This window comes from Setaria viridis, chromosome 7, assembly GCF_005286985.2.
Source record: "Setaria viridis chromosome 7, Setaria_viridis_v4.0, whole genome shotgun sequence".
NCBI lineage: Eukaryota > Viridiplantae > Streptophyta > Magnoliopsida > Poales > Poaceae > Setaria > Setaria viridis.
The window spans coordinates 1,018,015-1,039,401 of NC_048269.2; the positions used below are offsets into that span (position 1 = coordinate 1,018,015).

Sequence of the window (21,387 nt, forward strand, 5' to 3'; positions counted from 1 at the left end):
TTGATCTCTTGGTTTCCTCAAAGAGTCCATGACATAGACCTTACTTCGATCAACTATGATAACAAGGAGTAGCCAGTGGAAGCTCTATGTATATGCATAGCCAAAGCTAGTTAATCTTATGTTTAACTGCTAGTTCAAAAAAAAGAGATGGGAAACACGCTCACTTGAAGTAGTACGGTAGAAGTATGTACTTCTTGTAATGTTGGCTGCCGAGGAACTTATATATGTTCTTCAAGGTCTGATTTGATATATCTCTTAGAGTTGACTCGTTTATAATATTCGGGTCCATGAAGCCTATGTCATAGTATCCTTTCCTCCGACAAGTTTGAATCTCCATCCTGCATGATATAAAATCGAATAGGAGTTAAGACATTGCACAATGACTAGAGCAGGGATTTTGAACTTAAAACAAATTAAAGACTTACAGGACCCAGAAACTGATGAGTGACTTGTCAAGTGCGTCTTGATTGTAAAGGTAATAGAGTTCCTCCAACGGCACATTTATAATGTCTTCCCCATGGAAATAATGTTGATCTCCAATCCAAACTTCGAGCATGAGTAAACCATTGGCTAAAGCCTCCATGTACGATTGGTGCAATTTGTATATCTTCGTTGGAAGACGGTCCACCAACTGCAGCCACACAAGTGGTTTCCCTAACTCATTTTTCCATTTAGCAGACCCAGGGTGCTTTGGGATGTGATTCTCGCCTTGAAGTTGAGCTGGGGTGAGATTTGTATCTTTGACGAATTGAAGCAGGTTCTGATCAAACTCCGAAAGCACCTGGAGCGGGGCAATCAATTGGTTGGATTGGGTTTCGAGCTAGAATACTTGACCCACTTTTTCTTCTTCTTCTAAAAAGCCTTTGTTATTTGTCGGCTGTAGTCAGATAGCGGTGGTTTCTCTACTTTTTTCTTCATGCTTCTAATGAAAGCCCGAAGTTTAACCTTATCAAGCGGTGGATCTTTCTTCACGGGAGGCTTTGGTGCGAAGTAAGCTTTAAATTGAGCATATACTACTGCGTGGAGTTCCACATCAGTCATATCACAAAGTTTCTTGGGCTCTGGTTGCATCTCCTTTAGGTTATTTTGCTTCTTCATAGCCGCAGTAGGTGGAACTAAAGGTGTTTTTCGCTGTGTAGCCTTGCTCACAACAGGGGGATGTGGACTCATGCTAGGATCCCATCAACTGTTGGACTCATGCTAGGATCCCTTTCTAGTAGTGGAGAGGGTGCCCTGGCAGATGGCATAGGTGATTTTGCCCTTGAGCCTTGAGGAGATGATCCTAACGTTGAGGGATTCGGCTGCGTAATCCTTATGTAGCGCTTGGGCCATATAATCCAACCATGGATGGCTTCTCCTAGATTCTTTTTCCCATCACCTCCAGGGATCTCCAGTTCTAGGTCATCCCAACCGTCGACCACTCGGTCTACCCCAACTTTGGCGTAACCACGATCTGGAATCTCCACTCCATGAATTGTTTGGCCTTGTGTTGGTTGTTCAGCCACACCATAAGCCACCACGATGAGCTTGTTTTTCACAAGAGTAACAAACTCACAAGGGGCTCTCCCAGTGATGTCATCCATGGAGTGGCATTGGGTGTCCTTAAATATGTCAGAAGATCCTCCAGCTGGGGCTTCCATGGAAGCGACGTTGCTTCGACACCAAGAGGGGCTTACATCGACATTAGCCCCTGATGCTGCAGCTGCTTGTTCACTAGCTTGTTTGCTAAGAGCTAGAGCCACACACTGATCGATTGCTTCCTCCATTCTTGCCTCTATTATAGCTACGTGTTCTTGCAACTCTCGCAACTGTTGTGCGTGTTCAGCCTTACTTCTTTGGCGACTTCTGTATGAATCAATGTGCTCACGAAAGGCAAACTTTCATGGAATTACTCCTTTGCCTCGGCAACGTCCAGGGTGTTCTGGAGTACCTAGTGCCATAGTCAGCTCATCCTTCTCTTGATCAAGCACAAAAGATCCTTCGATCGTTGCCTTTATTAACTCAACAAGCCTCGTAGCCGCTTCTCTTAATTCTTGGTCGAACACAAATGATGCATCATAAGGATTGAGTGTGCTGCCATGAGCATAATACCAATTCTTTGCTTGCTCCGACCATTTGAGAGTCTACAATACTATTCCCCTAGCAATTATATCATCTTTCATCCTCTGCCATTTGATGATCCCCTTCTTCTAACCTCCTGGCCCAAGATGTTGAAAGTATTTCTTCTTCTGAGCATTGTCGGTGTTGGTTTTAGTTGCCATAGCACTCTTTTGCGACTGCTTGAACTGCACAAATAAATTTCAGTAATCTCTTAACTTCGGGTGCTTCGTGAAATCTGGTGTAAGGCCCTTCTTTATGTAGTCTTTGTTCAAGTTCTTCTTGTACATCTGAAAAACAATTGCACCCTTCCGAAAGTTCCAATCTTTCACTTTTGCTTCATCTACACCTTCGAACGTGAAGTTTTCTTTTATATGTTCCCATATCATTTCCTTTTCTCTCTCAAGGACTACGCTTATGGGGACCATGCTTGTGGAAGCGACGCTTTCACCGATTTCATGGCTTTTCCAATTCTGAAAGCTTACTAGGATGTTATCTCTAACAAGAAACTCAATTTGATTCACCAATTTGGTCTTAGCATTGTGTGGAACTATTGATTCACCATCTTCATTAATTTTCGTGATAATGATACGACCCTCTAACTTCCACTTCTTGCCTCATTTCCATTTAGGCCTGCTGCTCGATCCAGATGGCTGAAAATGAAAGAACTATAATTCCCAATAATCTTGATAAGTAGATAATTCAAATAATATTTACATATAATAATTCCTATACCTCCAGGCAAAAATTAGTTCTTGTTTAATAACTCCATAGAATGTTATAACATTACTTTGTCACTTGACCATAAAACTTTGTCACTTGACCACAATACATTACATATCATTACAATGTGTTATTACATTAATTTGTCACTTGACCACAAAATACAACATAATGGTTCTAATATATTACACAACATCATCTAATGGAACGTTAATAACCTTCCTCTTGTTGAACGTCCCTTGGTTGTGATCGCGGCGTAAGTATGGAGCGACCTCTTTGGCTAATAGGATGCTTGGGTCAACCTCGACTGAAAATGGAGGAAGATCATCGAACTGATCATAATCTTCTAAAATGTCAGTCTTGTCCTCAACTCCAACGATTTTTCTTTTCCCTGGAAGAACTATGTGGCGCTTTGGCTGATCATCTGACTTATTAGCACCCTTCCTTATTGGTTTGATTGATATGTCCTTCATGTAGAAAACTTGAGTCACATCATTGGCTGGGATGAATGGTTCATCTCTATATCCAATCTTGTTGAGATCCACTATTGTCATCCCATAGTTGTCATGGTTACACCTCCTCCAGTAAGTTTAACCCATTAGCACCGAAACAGAGGGATTTTCAAAGGTCCATAGTACAGTTCCCATATCTCCTCAATGACACTATAGTATTTGTCTTTTTTTCCATTATTGTCTATTGCATCTATACAGACACCACTATTTTGGTTTGTGATATTTTGGTCTTGGCATCTTGTGTAAAATGTGTACCCATTTATCTCGTATCCTTAGAATGTCGATACTGAAATAGATGGACCCCTAGCCAACCATGCTAGTTGTTCTTCAATCGTGTCATCACCCATCAATAGTCGCCGCAACCAAGAGGAGAAAGTGTCAATGTGATGATGTGTGATCCAGACCTCTGTCTTCCCTTGGTTTGAGGACCGTACAATAGCCTTGTGCTCCTCCATATATGGAGCGACTAGGGATGATTGTTGCATGACCATGAAGTGTGCTTTATGAAATGTATCCTCATTGATGTCCATCCTAGCTCTCCTCCCTGGTGTGATGTTTCCCTTCAGTCTCCCCTCATGGCGTGATACAGGGACTCCAATCGAACTAAGGTCGTCAATAAAGTCAACACAAAACTCAATGACCTCCTCTGTTCCATATCCCTTTGCAATGCTTCCTTCTGGACGGGCACGATTACGAACATACTTCTTCAGAACTGTCATAAACCTCTCAAAAGGGAACATATTGTGTAAAAATATAGAACTGAGAATAAAAATCTCTTCAACATGGTGGACTAGAAGGTGGGTCATGATATTAAAGAAGGAAGGTGGAAAGACCATCTCAAAGCTGACAAGGCATTGCACCACGTTATTTTGCAGGTTTAGTAGATTGTTTGGATGGATTGCCTTCTGCAAAATCATATTGAGGAATGCACATAGCTTCACAATTGTCATTCTCACATTGTTTGGTAGAATATCCCTCAGTGCAACAGGCAGCAATTGTGTCATCATGATGTGGCAGTCATGGCCTTTAGATTTATGAATTTCTTCTCTTTAAAATTAATTATTCCCGATGGGACCTAGATACTATTTAAGCACTCAAACATGTTTTCCTTCTCTTCCTTGCTGAGAATGTAACTGGCAGAATGCAAGTGTTATCCATCATCTCTTTTTTCCGGATGTAGGATATCTCATTGTTTCATATGTTTTAGATCCCGACGTGCTTCAATTGTATCCTTTGCCTTTTCATATGTACCCAAGAAGCCAAGCACGTTCACACAAAGATTTTTCATCAGGTGCATCACATCAATTCCATTACAGACCTCAAGAATTTCCTAAAGGTAGCTCCCAAAATATAGACTTCTTCTTCCACATGGGTGCATGTCCGTCCTCATCATTCGAAACAGGTTGGCTACCAGAGCCCTTGCCAAAGACTACCCTTACATCCTTTATCATAGAAAATACATGTTTACCATTACGGTGAACGAGATTAGTACATTTTTCTTCCTCCCCTTCAAAATATTTTTCTTTCTTTTCTTAATGGGTGCTTAGCAGGAAGAAATCGACAATGGCCTGTATACACGACCTTCCTACAGTATTTCAAATACATGCTGCAAGTATCATCTAAACAGTGCGTGCAGGCTCGATATCCCTTGTTTAACTGTCCAGACAAGTTATCAAGCGATGGCTAATCATTGATGGTTACCCACAACAATACTCGTAGATTAAAAGTCTACTTTTTGTCCTCATCCCACACACGTATACTTTCTTCCTTCCATAACAGTAAAAGTTCATCAACCAATAGTCTTAGGTAAATATCAATGTTGTTGCCAGGTTGTTTTGGACCTTGGATAATTATCGGCATCATAATAAACTTCCACTTCATGCACATCTAGGGTAGAAGGTTGAACATACCTAAGGTCACAGGCCAAGTGCTATGACCACTACTAAACTCACCGAATGGATTGAATCTACTTGTACTTAAACCAAACCATATATTCCTTGCATCCTTTTCAAACTCGGGAAATTCTCTATCAACTATTCTCCACTGGGACCCATCATCGGGTTGTCTGATCATTTCATCTTGCTTACGTTCTTTTTTGTGCCAACGCATCAACTTTGCATGTGCCTTGTTTCTGAACAAACGCTTCAACCGTGGTACTATAGGGAAATACCACATTACCTTCGTAGGAACTTTCTTCTTGCTAGCCTGCCCTTCAACATCACTGGGGTCATCTCACCTGATCTTATAACGCAGCGCTTTGCACACAGGACAAGCCTCCAATTTCTCGTATTCCTCACCACGATAGAGGATACAGTCATTAGGACATGCACGTATCTTTTGTACCTCCAAACCCAGACGGCAAATAACCTTTTTTTCTTTGTACGTTGAGGATGGCAATTCGTTCCCCTCAGGAAGCATGTTCTTTATGATTTTCATTAACTCAAAAAAAACCTTTGTCAGAAACTCCATTTTTGCCTTTATTTGCAGCATTTCCAGTGTGGTATCCAATTTTTTGTGCCTCTATTTGCAATCTGGGTACAACAATTTCTTATGATCATCTAACATACATTCAAATTTTTTTGACTCATTCACATTCTCATAATCTTCCTTTGCATCTCGCAACACCTGACCTAGATCATTGATAGGACCTTCTGCCTCACCCATCTCTTGTTCAGCCTCATCCATTAGAGCATCTGCAAAGGCACCTCCTTGAATCCAGTTAGGAATGTTGTCATCTTATTTTTCATCATCATTTTCTATCATAACTCCTCTTTCCCCGTGCTTGGTCCAAACAAAATAGTTAGGCATGAATCCAGAACTGTATCGAAGGTGTTGCATAGCTGAGTAAACGCTTGTAGATGAAGATTAGCATCATCCTTGCCAGTGAAAGGTGAACTCTGCATCATCCTTAGTGTTGAAGTTTGGATCGTGAATGGTTGACCAATGCCGTCCAACTCATGGATAGGTAAATCAGTGATGTTTGGGATGCACAGCTCTCCGATAGTACGCTCTGGCTCAGGTTGATCTCCCATTGCAGGTGCTTTTGGTGCTACTGGCATGACTTGCACAACTGGCACCCCTCTTGGACTTGCTGGTGGTGTCGATTTTGGAGTAGATGATGATGATGATGATGTTTTTGACACTTCCAATTCTTCCTTGTCAGCTGAAGCTTCTGCAATCTCTAGCTTTCTTACTTGTGCTAAACGTCTCCTTTGCCTATAAAGTTTTTCTGAATTATCCACAAAATTTTTTAGTTTGTTGGATAGGTAGTTGTCCATCTCCTGTTAGCGTTATTGAAAGCAAACACATATATACAAGAATTAGATTGAACTTTTGATTGAGATTGAACAAAAACAAAAAGATTAAAAAGAAAAGACTGAAAAATCATGAACAAAAAGTTATTTCTACATATGCATAGTTAAACTAGAACTTGACTATTAGTTCCCCGACAACGGTGCCAGAAAAGCTTGTTGAAGTTAGCACGCCAATTTATGAACCGCAAGCGCACGGATCAGTTGTAGCTCTTCCCTCAGAGGACTCCCCCAAGGTTTATCAATCAGTGGAACTTATAGCATAAGATCTATTTCAACTTTAGTATGAACTTGGTGTTGATGAGAGATTCAGATCCAATCTACTAAGCATGTACAGACAGATGACGGATAGAGCAAATGTAACCAATCTAGATCAACTTAGACTATGCATATGTTGTAATTATGAGCATGGATAGCAAAGCAACACAAATATGATCTTAGTAAAAAGCATTTTTAAATCTACACCTCCGATCCTTCTCCAGAAACCCCCCATCTTACACAAGCCAGATCCTGTCACGATCTTCTCTATCAGCGTAAGCAGGTTAAGGGCACGATCAAAAGAACATGTTATACTCATCAGTAGATCAGACATGCAAATCCGGTCACCACGACCATAAGAACACCCTAAGCAATCTATCATCGATTCATAGATTGAAAAGTAAGCAAACTCGAAAGAGAATAAAACCATAAAAGGAGATACTTAGATCACTAAGAATATGAACACATCTATTACTTCACCATGAATGATTGTACATCACAAGATCACCACCGAGATCCTACCTTGATCTTGATGACTCTTAGCTCCAGAACTCCAGCGTGATCTTACTTGCAGGGTGATCACGCTACCAGGGGCTCTTCGGCTCTTCGAAGTGGTGTCCCTCAAGCTCCTTCTGCTTCTCTGTTGCTTCACATTGAGTATGTCGTCTTGGATATGGTGTTCGATGGATTTTTGGGGTATTTATAATCTAGAGAGAGCGTGTCGAAAATTGGAAGGCAAAGGGGCTAAGGAAACCCTTAGGCCGATCAACCTGGGTGGGTCCAGGCCAATTGGCCTGACCCTTTCCTTTTGTCCCTCGTGTCCTACTTCGTCCCCAAGTCTTGTTGGATGCTCTGAAGTCTTATTTTCACTTGCCCGTAGGCCTGACACGTTGGTGGCTTCAGGATGAGATTGATCTTAGATAACTTTCTAAATCTCCGCTTGATCCTCTTTGATACCGAACTGATCCCTACCATATCTTAACAAACTTAACCCTTAAGTCATCTTAGAGGCTTGCTTGCCAAAAACAAGATCGAGAGGGGGTCAGGAGACCCTAGGCCGATCGGCCTAGGCCCCTATAGACCGATCAGCCTAGGCCCTTCCTGGGCCTACTGGCCTTCGCCTTTGTCTGGTTCATTACTTGTTTCAGGGTTTATCCAAAAAATGTACCTTTAGGTCCACTTTTCTACAAAAACAGAATATCCTCCAAAATATGTTGCACTTGTGAAAATAACTGGTTTATTAGGTGTGGTCATTATCGAAGATAAACAGGGGTAAAAGTGTGTCAATAATGAGTGTCAACACATTCCCAGACCTTCGAAAGCTCCTCTCGAACTAGTAGTAGCTCCAATTTGTCTTTCTATCTTCTTCCTTTTTGGTGTGCTAGTAGTAGCATCTCCTTTGCCTGAACCTAATGGCCTACCTACCTTTGCATGACTCTTCCTACAATTACAAACCAAGTGAGATGGAAATCACATGCTAGTAGGAAATAAGCCAAAAGAAATCATTTTACCTCTTTTTTGTTCCATTCATAGGACACTTTGGGGATGATGACATGTGGCCACGTTGGAGGCATATGCTACATTAAACCTACCACGCACCTTTGGTCCTAGGTTTGCTTCTTGTGCTCGAAATATCCAGGTATCCTATTCTTTCTCTATCTCCCTACTACTCTCTTTTCTAGAGGAGGCAACAACCTATAGCCAAGTTCCACTTTCGGCCATTGTGACTTGTCAGGTAATGGTTTAATGATTCCAGCATATGTAGCCTAAAGTGGTAGACTGAAAAGAAAGGGTGTAGGAAATCTTCCATCTTAGGATTTCTTGTTGCAATTATGAGTGCCAAAGCATGTTGGCATGGCTTTCCCGATCCTTGCCACTCCCTGCATGAGCATGTCTGATTCTTAAGATTCACCACATGTCTGATGACCTTATGGGTAGTAGTGATTTTAGTCACCTCGGCTTCGTCCCAACCGCCTTCTTGGACCTTCAAATGGCCCAACTGCCTACTCATCACATTAAGTTGGCAAACTACGATTGGGAGCATCGTGTGTCTTTGAAGCTTTTCACCTATTTTCTCCTTCTTGCATAGATTTCTAGGAATTTGCACCTTAGGGTGTTTGCAAGCTCAGCTACTAGAAGGTCTTTAATTTCCTTCACCCACCTGTTCCAAAGCTCTGCAGCATTGTTGGCAATATGGTCACATTTGATCTCTTCTGAGAATTTGCTCCTCATCCAAATCAGACTATGGTATTGGTCCAGAAATGGCTTTACCTTTTTGCTTGCTGCATACATCTTATTCATTAAGTACTCAAGATATTTTGGCTAATATGTCATAGCTGCATGATACATCCTACCATATGCTGGACCTTGAAACCTCTTCACAAAATTCTTCATCAAGTGAAAAAAAAACACTCTCTATGCTCTGCCCAAGGGTGGATTGCCAATTCCCTTTTTCAGCTTCTCCAAAAACCAAGCCCAATTGCCAGTTGTCTCACTATCAAAAAATCCAAATGCAACTGGAATCCAATTGTGTCCATCTAGTGAAGTAGCTGAAGGCATGGGACCATTCCATCTACCATTGAGAGTAGTGGAATCTATGCACAAGTATGGTCTACAGCCATTCAGGAACCCATCTATGCTTGGTTTGAAGCAGCAAAAGAATCTGTTAAAATACACACGATCTGCCTTCTCTATGGCATCTATCTCTACCACACTCCCAGACATTTTCCCCAATTCACTCTTGCTATTCACATATCACAGGGTGCTGGCAATTTCCCCAATTCACTCTTGCTACCAAATCCTTCTCTAAAGTATCCATGGTATAGCAGCGATAGTCAACAATCCAGTCACAACATTTTCGTGGGACATTGAGAGAGCTACAATCATCCATCTTCGCTAAGAACTGATAAATCTGAACAGACAACCTAAAGGCGGCATCCAAATTGATCCTATCGAGTGCCAAGAAGAAAACAAGTACACGTATCAGTTAGGTTCAATCCGAATCGACCTTTTCGTTCACAGATGCATCTTCCCCCGATTGAACCAAATCATACCTATACTGTAACCAGCAAGAAGACGGATTAGGGAGTGTAGACTTGCCTAGGAGGTACCTCAGATGGAATCATGTCGTCCGTTCAGGCATTTTCGTCTACCCACATATGCTTGTGGAGTTCTTCCCGGGAACCCTAGCAGCGGCGGTGCAACAACTCGAGACGGAGAACGAACGGGGGGAGGAGGAGAGAGAGAGAGAGAGAGAGAGAGAGAGAGAGACGAGCAGGTCTGGGAGACAAGAGAGCCTGGTTTAAATCGGTGAAAGGATAAGATGGGGGTAGGGGCAAAACAGGAATTTTGCATTGGCTGTGAAAGGAAAAGAAAAAAGAAATGAACAGAAATAGAGAAAATAGATGAGAAACATTCAAATTGAAAGAATTCGCATGTTGGATATCAAATTCTGAAAGGCTTGCGGATTGGAACCCAAATTCTGAAATTTCTCCAAAAAACTTGCCAACATTTTGGTAAGTCAGATGTGAGACATTGGCAACTTTTGGTAGCAAACCAAATGGTGGCCAAATAATTAGTATGCCAAAATTTTGGCATCCCCAAGTTTCAGTAGCTATCCAATCGGGCTCCTAGTGCCCTGTGTATATTTCGGTTCAATCTAGTTAGCTTAGATGTAAATTCTCTATCGGTGAGGAAATCAGAGATCTTTTGCTTCCTCCTTCACAGTCGTTAGCACTGCTTTGGCTTTGATCTCCGGCAAGGTGGGAGGTAAGGTGCTAGTATTTGGTTTTCCCTCGTTGTTGGGTTTTGGATCTGGAGTGTCGGTCTTGTGATTGGCAATACCAGGTTTCTTCTCAGCCCTGCTAGTACAGACTTTGTCTATTCTTTATGGTGCCGTTGCTTCTACCTGGCAAGGTGTTACCTCCACCGTCTCTCGAGGTGATCGCCCTGTTGGTTCAATGGTCTTCATGCGTCTGTGCTCCCAGGCGCTTCCTGCTGTAGCATCAAAATCTAAGTTGGCCCTTGCTAGCCTTACCTCGTCGACCTCAAGGGAGATCTTAGCTCTGGTTCATCGATCTCCTCCAAGCTCGAGCACAATGCAACAACGTTAGGTGGTGTGTGGTTGTGCTACATGGCGTTCACCGTTAAATGGACTCTGCGTCAAGTAATGTTGTGGCCTCACCCGTTGACCGCAGCCTCCATCCGAGTATTGGATGGCAAAAGGGCCGAGCTGTCGAGGGGCATCTCAACTCTCGTGTTCCAAGCATAGGTGGGGCCAATCGGTGTGTAGCAAGAATCTTGACGCCGCGTGCTTTGGAGCCTAGCGATCTAGTGATACTATAGGATCTTTCTTTTAATGGGTGTTTGGATGCGAGGTACTAAACTTTAGGAGGGTCACATCAGATGTTCGGACGCTAATTAGGAGGACTAAACATGAGCTAATTATAAAACTAACTGCAGAACCCCTATACTAATTCGCGAGACGAATCTATTAAGCCTAATTAATCCATCATTAGCAAATGGTTACTGTAGCACCACATTGTTAAATCATGGACTAATTAGGCTTAATAGATTCGTCTCGCGAATTAGACTCCATCTATGTAATCAATTTTATAATTAGACTATATTTAATACTCCTAATTAGTACCCTAGTCAAGCGGGATGATAAACAAGCCCTTAACCGACTTCGAGGACGAAAAATGCAGCCCGGGTCCGTCCGAGGTGCAGGCTCAACTATTCCAAGTTGAGTCTTTTTGCAATTTGCTCATGTCAGATCCGGGGCTCGGGCTGGGCCAGCAAAAGTTCGAAATGGTTCGGTCCGAAAATACATGACCGAATCCGCCCACAAACAACTTTCGAACCGGTATTTTTGAATTGTTTCGGCCAGGCCAGGCCACCCGATCTTTTTTAAGATGGAAAGTAAAAAAATAATCGGACTGGACTTGGCCTGTCCAGATTTTTTTTCGACCCAGCGAAATGGCCGCCACACCCAGCCCTTAAAGACCATGGGCTGGGCTTAGTGCCTTAGCCTGGCAGGCTCAGGCCAGGCCAGGACGGAGTAAGTTTGCTCTGGTCTTTTTTTAGAAAAAAAAAAGTATAAGCATAGTGATTATATACTACACCCACAGGCAGAAAACTATGACCATTGGATTATTAATACAGATTGCAATCTCCGGTGAGGAATAGTTGCATAAAAAACAATTCCATTCAACAAAGCTACTAATTTTCACGTGTGGCAAACAGTTGATCTCGCTCCAATCCAAACACACGCAACAAGCGCTGTCACGCGTTATATGAGAGACGAGAGGAGGGGCAACGCCGTTGCGGTACGCCTCCGTCCTCTTCCTCGCGTCGCGTCCTTTTTCCTACTCGCGGACTCGCTGCTGCGGATCGATCGAGAGTCGGAGAGGAAAGGCCCGGCCGCATTCGGAGAGGGAGGGCGGGGATGGGCGGCGCGGCGGCGGGGACCAAGTGGATCCACCACATCCAGCGCCTCAGCGCGGCCAAGGTGTCGGCGGAGGCGGTGGAGCGGGGCCAGAGCCGTGTCATCGACGCCTCCCTCACCCTCATCCGCGAGCGGGCAAAGCTCAAGGTCAGTTCTTCCATTCTCCGGCCCCTCCATAAAAATCCCTTCTTTTTCCCCTGATCCTAATACTCTCTAGTACCTGCTGCTTGTTCTTCTGAATATTCCGTTCCACGCAAATATGCGATTCGATTTGATTGGAATCCTTTTCTTTTGTCCCGCATTTCGACCACAATTATGAGAAAAGGAGTGTCTTTTTCTGGTGGAGACTGAATGGCAGTCAGATATTGTCGATAGGAATCGGGACGAGTCTTGTTCCCCCTTTTACTTTTTTCACATGTGTAGTGATGCGATCTGATCCCCTAATCAGCAGTGCTTCTACCCACTGCAGACTTGCATTGTACTAGTAGTAGACTACAGGTAATACAGCTAGAGCAAACAGATCCCTGCTCTTGGTCAGCAACAGTTTCTGCTGAAAATGGGTACTGATCACAAGGGAACGAACATGCTGGCGTTGCACCAAAAATCGATACTGAATTGCTCCTACTCTGCTTTTGCATGTACTACTCATTACATGCAAGAAACAGTGAAAGAGCCAACACTAGTAGAGTTAAGACCACCCAATTGTTTATTTGTTCCGTATGAATTATGCACGGTCCCATGTGATTGCTACAGTGCAGTTTGGTATGGCCCTCATTCACACATTGGAAGCACCTGCTAATTACACTTGTTAATCTTGAAACAATTATTCAGAAAGTTTTCATGAATACCTGGATCAGATTTGAATGCTTCACTTTCTGTTTCTTTTTCCTTCACCATTAGTTGGGAAAAACAGTCCGATGCCTCAATATGTTCAGAAACTTGCTTTAAACTTACGCAGTTTGAGTCTTTTTAGACCTATAACATGTATCTCTATTGGTATCATGATTAAAATAGGAGAACAAAGCTGCCATGAGCAAAGACCCACTTCTTTATATTCACTTCAGCAGGAATCTAACATCATGAATTCGTGATAGTTAAATAAGTGTTTCATTTGGAAACCAGGCCTCATATATAAAATTGCCACATCTGACAGAAGAGGTTGCAGAAAATTTTAGTCATAAAATAATATTTTACTTCCTTTTTTGTGCTTGACTATGCTCCATTCTGTGATTAAGTCCCAGTTCTCATTGATAGTTACATGTAATACACCTTTAAAAACAATCTGAGGCCTGTTCTGACACTTATTTCCAATGTGTCTGGCTATTGAGTCTTTCAAGACCTGTAACAAGATTTTTTTAATAACAACATGTGTGAGATATGATCAAAGCTGACATGCAGAGTCTCGCTACATTATTTGCTTCAGAAAGGATCTAAGATTGATAGTTTAAAAGTGTTCCATTTGAAAAGGCAAGCCTCATATGTAACTTTGCCATATCTGAATGGAGTGTGTGCTAAAAGCTTCTTTTTTCAGATTTTTGTTGTTGTTGTTTTCTGCTTACTCTGTTCCAGTTTGTGATTAACCCCCCGCCCCACTCTCATTAATAAGTACATGCAATCAGAATAATGAAAGCTTTATGCAACCCCAATGAACAATAAGTTAGCTTTTCTTCACAAAAAGCTTCCTGCAATTTTGCTGTAACGTGTACTTGTGCAGGCAGAGTTGCTGCGTGCTCTGGGTGGTGTGAAAGCTTCTGCCTCACTTTTAGGGGTCCCTCTTGGTCACAACTCATCCTTTCTACAAGGGCCTGCATTTGCTCCTCCACGCATAAGGGAGGCCATTTGGTGTGGAAGCACAAACTCTAGCACAGAAGAAGGTATGTATGATTGATATTATTGAACATAGGGTAACATACTTTGAATGTAAGAACATTACAATAAAAACATGGTGTTCCTGTTAAACAGGCAAAGAATTGAATGATCCCCGGGTGCTAACTGATGTTGGTGACGTCCCCATTCAAGAGATCCGTGACTGTGGCGTCGAAGATGACAGATTGATGCATGTAATTAGTGAGTCTGTCAAAACAGTGATGGAGGAGGTGAACATATTATCCCATGAAGATTGCCCCGCAATCTTATTCATTGATTATGCAAGATATTTATTTATGTAGGCATCATTAAGTAGTACACTGTTTCAGATTTATTTCGGAAACTGAAAATTGGTTCCGATACCCATTTTGTAATAGTTCTGGTTTTCTGTTCAGTTCCGCATATTTATTTGGAATGGCACTTTGTTGTGTAGGAGCCTCTTCGACCATTGGTGTTAGGAGGCGATCACTCAATATCTTATCCAGTGGTTAGAGCTGTGTCTGAAAAGCTTGGAGGACCTGTTGACATTCTTCATCTTGATGCACATCCAGATATCTATGATTGCTTTGAAGGAAACAATTATTCACATGCCTCTTCATTTGCCAGAATAATGGAAGGTGGTTATGCCAGAAGACTTCTACAGGTAATTGTGTTATTTTGTCTTAGTGTTCCAGGTTTGAGTAAGATATTGATACTATTAATCAATGAGTGAGTGTAACGTTGCGTGGTTAATGCATTGGAAAATGTGACTTTAGCTTCCAATATCCATCAATTTTGTATTAGACCATGGGCTATCATGGTTTAAACAATGCCTGACTGGATGTCACAAAGCTTTTACCATGTTACAGCTGCAATAAGTTTTTTTCCTTGACTGAGTAGGCTTGAGGTTGATGCCTTTGACTTTGCAATCTTCCCTCCTGTCAGTAGCGCGAATGCCACTTTGTTATCATGTTTCTGTTGCCCTTATCCTGACCCCAATGTGTTTCAGGTTGGATTAAGATCAATTACGAAGGAAGGACGCGACCAAGGGAAGAGATTTGGTGTGGAACAGTATGAGATGCGGACCTTCTCAAAGGACCGGGAGAAGCTTGAGAATCTGGTAACAACATAACGTACTTTAGTACAATAACGTGACTGTATATTTATCTTGTTTTTTCTATTGAAATTGAGAAAGCAAAACGTAGTTGGTACAGACACAGCCATATTAGTATCTCTTGTGATTTGCCTATCCTGTCATTATTCAAGGAATTGCAGTTTAAGTTGTCAACTCCAGTTCGTATTCTCTTCTCAGTTATCAATTCTTTGCTGCATATCTTAATTTTAAAATTAATTGTAGCAATCTAAATGGTCTTGAATTTCTATAATTTGCAGATCATGTATGATCTAAACCCATGCTTGATATTTTCTTTCCCCGCAGAAACTTGGGGAAGGTGTAAAGGGAGTGTATGTCTCAGTTGATGTGGACTGCCTTGACCCGGCGTTTGCTCCCGGTGTCTCTCACATTGAGCCAGGAGGCCTCTCGTTCCGCGATGTGCTCAACATCCTCCAAAATCTGCAGGGCGATGTTGTTGCCGCCGATGTGGTGGAGTTCAACCCACAGCGCGACACGGTGGATGGGATGACAGCTATGGTTGCCGCGAAGCTGGTCCGGGAGCTCACCGCTAAGATCTCCAAGTGAACCATGGAGGGTCACACCATCTTTGCTGACTCAGAAAGTGGGATTTTCCCAGGCACATGCTGGCAATCAGTCTTCGCTCCTGTGTATGAGGCATGACCATTTGACATGTGACAAGAATATGTTAATTAGGTTGCAGTAGTGTTGGAATTGAAACCTTCCTCCATCTAAAAAAATATTGCAAAATTTCTCTCCATGTGGCATTTGCTCGATTCTTGGTGGTGTGCCATATACTAAACCAGATGCTCTGATTGTTAATAATTTTCTTAATATTAGGAAGTGGGGGAGTACTAGATCATATCAATGTTACATACAGTACTTTTGTTGAAGTTTGATATAATTTGTTTCTTTCAAGAAAAATCTGGTATACTTTTGGGGGGGGGGGGGGGGGGGGGGGATCCAAAAAATGTGCGCACTGAAGCGCTGGTAGGTGGTAGCAGTGCGGAAGGAGAAAATCTCACGAGCTCAGCTATGGGCACCGCCGCCGGCGACGGCGAGCCTCTAGCCCTCCCGGCCGTGCTTTTCATCCGCCGCCCGGGCGCACCCAACGCGATGCACCAGCGCTTCCGCGTGCTGGACTCGCCGGCCTCGGGTGAGCCGCGCACGGCTTTCCTCGCTGCCGCCGCCGCCATGGCAGACCCGCCTCGAGCCGCCGTCGTCATTGGAGGCGGCGTCGCCCGCGTGGACGCCGTGTTCCTCGACGCCATCCCCTCCATCCGCTGCCTCATCAGCACGGCCGCGGGCGTCGACCACATCGACCTCGCCGAGTGCGCGCGCCGCGGCGTCGCCGTCGCCAACTCCGGGACGGTCTACTCCGCCGACGTCGCCGACCACGCCGTTGGCATGCTCGTCGACGTGCTCCGTGCTCCGCCGCGTCTCGGCGGCGGAGCGGTTCGTCCGGCGCGGTCTCTGGCCGGTGCAGGGGGACTACGCTCTGGGCTCCACGGTCAGCTCTTGACTTGTGATTTTCTCTGCCAAATCTAGCGACCAATATAGTGCTGATCGCTGACCAAAATCTCAGCTCAGTGAGCTCCTTGAATCAATAAAGCCTTGATCTTGATGGATTTATGTCACACCTTGAAATTTTCGAATTTCAGAATGTGATTAAAAAGAATAATTAAACAATTATTTTCTTATAATTTTAAAATCTTCCCGACATTTATTTTTCTTCACAGGAAATTTAGTGTAGGAAAAAAATAAATGTTTGCTTTTCAGAATTTAAATAATGTTGTTATCTGTTTGTGTATTCATGCTGATGCATCCTGGTGTTTCTTAAGTGAAAAAGTTTTTCAAATACGTTTAGACGCTGTCCAAGTTCTTCTCAGAATTTTCCAGTTTTTCTGGAATTTATTCTCTTTTTCGTAAGCTAAATCCAATTTTTTTCAGATGGTTCTAAACTCCTTTTCATGAACTCCAAATATTTTATTTGGATTCCTCGTGTCCCAAAATGTCCCTAGGAATTTTCCTAGAATTCTGAGGTTTTCAGAGTATTTTTCGTGGTTTAAAGTATTTATCTAGAATTTTCTGGATTTATATTCCCACGTGAAATAATTTCTGAAAATAATCTTTCTTTCCTTTTGGGCCGAGCCCGTGGGCTTGACCAACCTAGCCAAGCAGGCCGCGGCCCATCTTTCTTTTTCCTCATGCCGGCCTACCTCTTCCCCCTCCCTTTCTTTTTTTCCAGCCGCAGCAGGCCGGCCTCCTTCGGCCCATCTTCCTGCACCGGCCCGGTTTAACCCCACCGGCCCAATCTCCCCTCCCCTCTCACCAACCGAATCCGCCGATCCGGCCCGACTTCCTTTCCCTTGCGCCGGCCAATTTTCCGTCTGCCAGCCCACCGGCCCAGCTACTCCCTCCTAACCACCGGCCCAGCTGGCCCAGTCAGCTCGCCTGCGCCCCTCTCTGACCGACGGGCGAGGCCCACCAGTCGGATCCGTCCCCCACCTCCCGCAGGCGTGCCGCAACTTCTGCCCGGCGCCGCCAGGCCAAGCCGCCGGGGCCCCTCGCCTCCCCGCGCCTCTCCAGCTCCCTGAGGTCCTCCACCGCACGCGCCACCCCATTTCCTCCTCACGCGCACGACCGCCGCCTCCAATTCCCCTTTCACCTTCCCTTCTTCTTCCAGTAACGGATGTCGTTACCTCCATGGCCATTAATGGCCGGTCGGTCTTCAATCTCCCCCGGTGCCCTCTCCGCTTCCCTCTGGGGCCTATAAAGATCGCCATCGACCTCGCCTGGATCTCCTTTCCCTGTTTTGCCGCCCCGCTCACCTTCGCGCCTCCCAAGCGCTGTGCCGCCGCCGCCCTGTGCGCCCAGCCTAGCACCGCCACTCCGGCCGCCGCCGCCTCGTGCTGCTTCCCTGGCCGCGTTGCGTCGTCGTCGCCCACGCCACCTGCCACACCGGCGCTGCCTGCACCGCAACCGCGCCCCCTAGCCCCGGCCGAAGGCACCGCTGGGATCCCCTCCGACGGTTCTATCAGGTCAACCGGATGCAATCGGGAGATAGAAGAAGAGATAAGGTCGTTTTGCCGTGAAGCCTCTGACCATCTGTGTAATTCCTTCTATAATCTTTGTGCCTTGAACAAACTTCAGATAACCCCTTAAACTTTTCAGTATCTCTCAATCTTATCCTTGTCATGTCTTTTTACAGATCTAACCTCGATCTTTCAGCTTTTCGCGGGCTCTGTTCACTGAATCTTGGTAAACTTCTCTGCTAACCCCTGTAGTTTACGGTTAATCGTGTTTTAGTCCCTAGAACCCTGTTTAGCTCGTAGATTTCGCATTTTAGCTCCGTTTTAATTCGTTCAAGTTGCGTTAGGTTCATAACAACTTAAAGTACACGTAAGTGTCATTGTCATCCTACATTTCATGTCTTTAAAAATAAATTTAATATTAATTTGATTAATGACTAATTAACATGTGTTTCTCTAAATAAAAGTCACCAAGTGTTATCCATCATTTTTCACAATAAATGTTAACTTGATTAATGCTCACTTCATAACCTTTCTAAATAAAAGCCAAGTAGGTTGTACACCGGTGTCGGGGATACATCCCCAATACCCGCAAGGAAGGAAGAAGTCAGACTCCTACTAGGATTCCCTTGTAATCCTACTAGGACTCATCCCCTGTAATCCTACTAGGATTCATCCCGTGTAATTCTACTAGGACTCCTCCTTGTAATCCGACTAGTACTGTGCCCCCTGGAGTATATAAAGGAGGGCAGGGGTACCTAGCTCGGCAAGGTCACACCCCTACACCCAAACGCAGGGCGCAATATACAAACACCCCCAAACAGGACGTAGGGTATTACGCTACTCCGACGGCCCGAACCTATACAAATCTGTGTCTTGTGTCCTCGCTTTTACCTTCAAGTTCCAGGTCCGGCGATCCCCCGCTACACATTCTGCTACCTCGGGTACCCCTTGGTAGATGGCCGGTATAAATCACCGACAACCGGTTTTTCATAAACTAAAGTTAATTTGATTAACATCTATTTAAATAATTATTTCAATTAAAAACTATTTAGAGTTAAACCTTAACTTTTCTTAAATCAAATTCAATTTGACTAATATGGATTCAATTTGTCTTCTAAATAAAAGCTACATAGGTTATAACTCAAATTTTCATAATTAAATGTTAATTTGGCTAATATAAATACCAATATGTTTTTAATATAATATGCTTAGTTGAACTCGAAATATAAAGCTATGCGCTTAGATATTCATCTATGCTTTATTTCCAAATTAAATGTTTAATCTGCATAAACTGTAATTAAATATTTATAAATAAAATTTGACTAAGTTTCTACCTCGATCTTTGCAAATAAAGTATAATCTATCTTAATTCTAACTTAGGGTATTTTCTTTCTGAAATATCCTTTTCATATGTTTTGCTAAATAAAATAAACCTAGCTTATAGTCTTTTTATTTCTTTCATGAATCACATCTCTCGATAGTTCCATTCTCAACGTTTCCCTAGATCGAACCCTCGTCCTTTAGTACGCTTTTTTTGAAGCCTGTCGGTGTTTTAGACCAGCAACCCGCCTAGGGGGTACCCTAGGTGGTCTTTTATGCGGTAAGGTTCGTCGAGAATCAAGGAACCAATGGTGACGCAAGGAACACGATTTAGACAGGTTCGGACCGCTAGATCGCGTAATACCCTACGTCCTGTGTGTTGGTTTTGTATTGATCTTGAGAGAGATTCCTTTGAGGGGGGTCCCTGCCCGGCCTTATATACACGGGAGGGCAGGGTTACAAGTCTGAGTTCTAGTCGGGTACTATTACAGAGTTCTACTCGGTAATGGCCCGAGTAGTTTTCCATAACATACAAGACTAATCCGAGAAGGATACGCCCATCCTTGTTCTGACCTTGTCCGAGTACGTCCCTTGGTGGGGCGTCCAAGGCCTACTCGTGGACTTGGGGTGTATGCCCGACAAGCCCCCGAGTACTTTGTAGTCGTGCGCCACAGTCTTGGGCACTACAGGCGCCATCCGAGTAGCTTGGTCGTAGATGTTGCAGATTGAAGTGCTCGAGTACTGTCGCGTGGCTGGAAGTTACTCTTTTTGCTTTCTTCGAGTTGTCTCCGTTCCCGAGTAATTTTATATGGTAGTACGATGTCAATCGCACTCCATATGGAGTAGCCCCCGAGCCTTAGGTTGAGTCGAAGAGTCAGGCTTAGGGTCAAACTAGCTTTTGTCCATTTTACCCTTGGAAATCTTGAAAATAAAAAACTGACCAATGGGTACGGTACCCGCAGCCCCCGAGCACTTAGGCGATTTCTGTCGTTGAAGTGGTTAGCAGTCCGTTGAATAGAGTAGCCGTTGGGTGTTTAAGGCGATTGATACGCGATTAATCTGTCCGTTGCGCAATTGACGCGTGGAAACCGGAGCCGGCGGAGATAAAACTGGAAGGCCCCCTTTCGGTTGTTGTTACGCCGTACGGTAATCAGATCCCTTTTCTTCCTTTTCTACGCCTCCACTCTGTGTTTCGCCGCTGCCAGTGACGCCGCCGCCACCAGTGCCGCTTTTTGAGAAAGATCCGAGTGTGAGCCCTTTGAGGTTGAGTCCGTCGAATGCGCACCAAGAAGATGGGTAAGAAACCCGAGAAGATCCAGGGCAAGGCTCCGGCGACGGGCAAGGTCAAATCCAAGAAGGGGAAGGAGTTGGTGCTGCCGGCGCCGAAAGTGGGGCTGACAAACCAAACTGCGCCACCGCCGCCTGGGGCAACTTGGCAACACTTAGTGATGAAGGAGGAAGCTGTCCAGGCGCTAGTTGATGCGAAGCTCCTTCAGCCGAAGGAGATTCTTGAGTGGCACCCCGCGTTTCCCAATGCGTGGCAGTTTGAGGAACATCCTGCCGAGACGGTGATGCTTGCGCATTTTGTGGAAAGGGGATTGGCGGTGCCCACCTCCGACTTCTTCAGAGGTATTCTTGAGTACTATAAACTCCAGCTCGTCCACTTGAATCCCAATGGTGTACTGCACATGTCTATTTTTGTACACCT

The 21,387-nt window shown here is 44.1% G+C and overlaps 1 protein-coding gene and 1 pseudogene across 1 annotated transcript; one reads left to right on the forward strand and one right to left on the reverse strand.

Annotated features, from left to right (window-relative positions):
* Window positions 1-8,408: 8,408 nt before the first annotated feature.
* On the reverse strand, window positions 8,409-11,146 carry LOC140223313 (uncharacterized; annotated as a pseudogene).
* A 1,072-nt stretch (window positions 11,147-12,218) lies between these two features.
* On the forward strand, window positions 12,219-16,084 carry LOC117865314 (arginase 1, mitochondrial). Its single transcript, XM_034749481.2, has 6 exons — window positions 12,219-12,494; window positions 14,062-14,221; window positions 14,310-14,443; window positions 14,647-14,856; window positions 15,202-15,312; window positions 15,631-16,084. The coding sequence occupies exons 1-6, from the start codon at window positions 12,348-12,350 to the stop codon at window positions 15,889-15,891; spliced, it is 1,023 nt and encodes a 340-aa protein (XP_034605372.1). The 5' UTR covers window positions 12,219-12,347; the 3' UTR covers window positions 15,892-16,084.
* Window positions 16,085-21,387: the final 5,303 nt, after the last annotated feature.

Excerpts from the sequence above, each read along its gene's own strand:
- LOC117865314 (XM_034749481.2), top strand. The coding sequence starts at position 12,348 with ATGGGCGGCGCGGCGGCGGGGACCAAGTGGATCCACCACATCCAGCGC. Across the intron at positions 12,495-14,061 it reads GCGAGCGGGCAAAGCTCAAG|GCAGAGTTGCTGCGTGCTCT; the intron begins GTCAGTTCTTCC and ends GTACTTGTGCAG. Across the intron at positions 14,857-15,201 it reads ATGCCAGAAGACTTCTACAG|GTTGGATTAAGATCAATTAC; the intron begins GTAATTGTGTTA and ends AATGTGTTTCAG.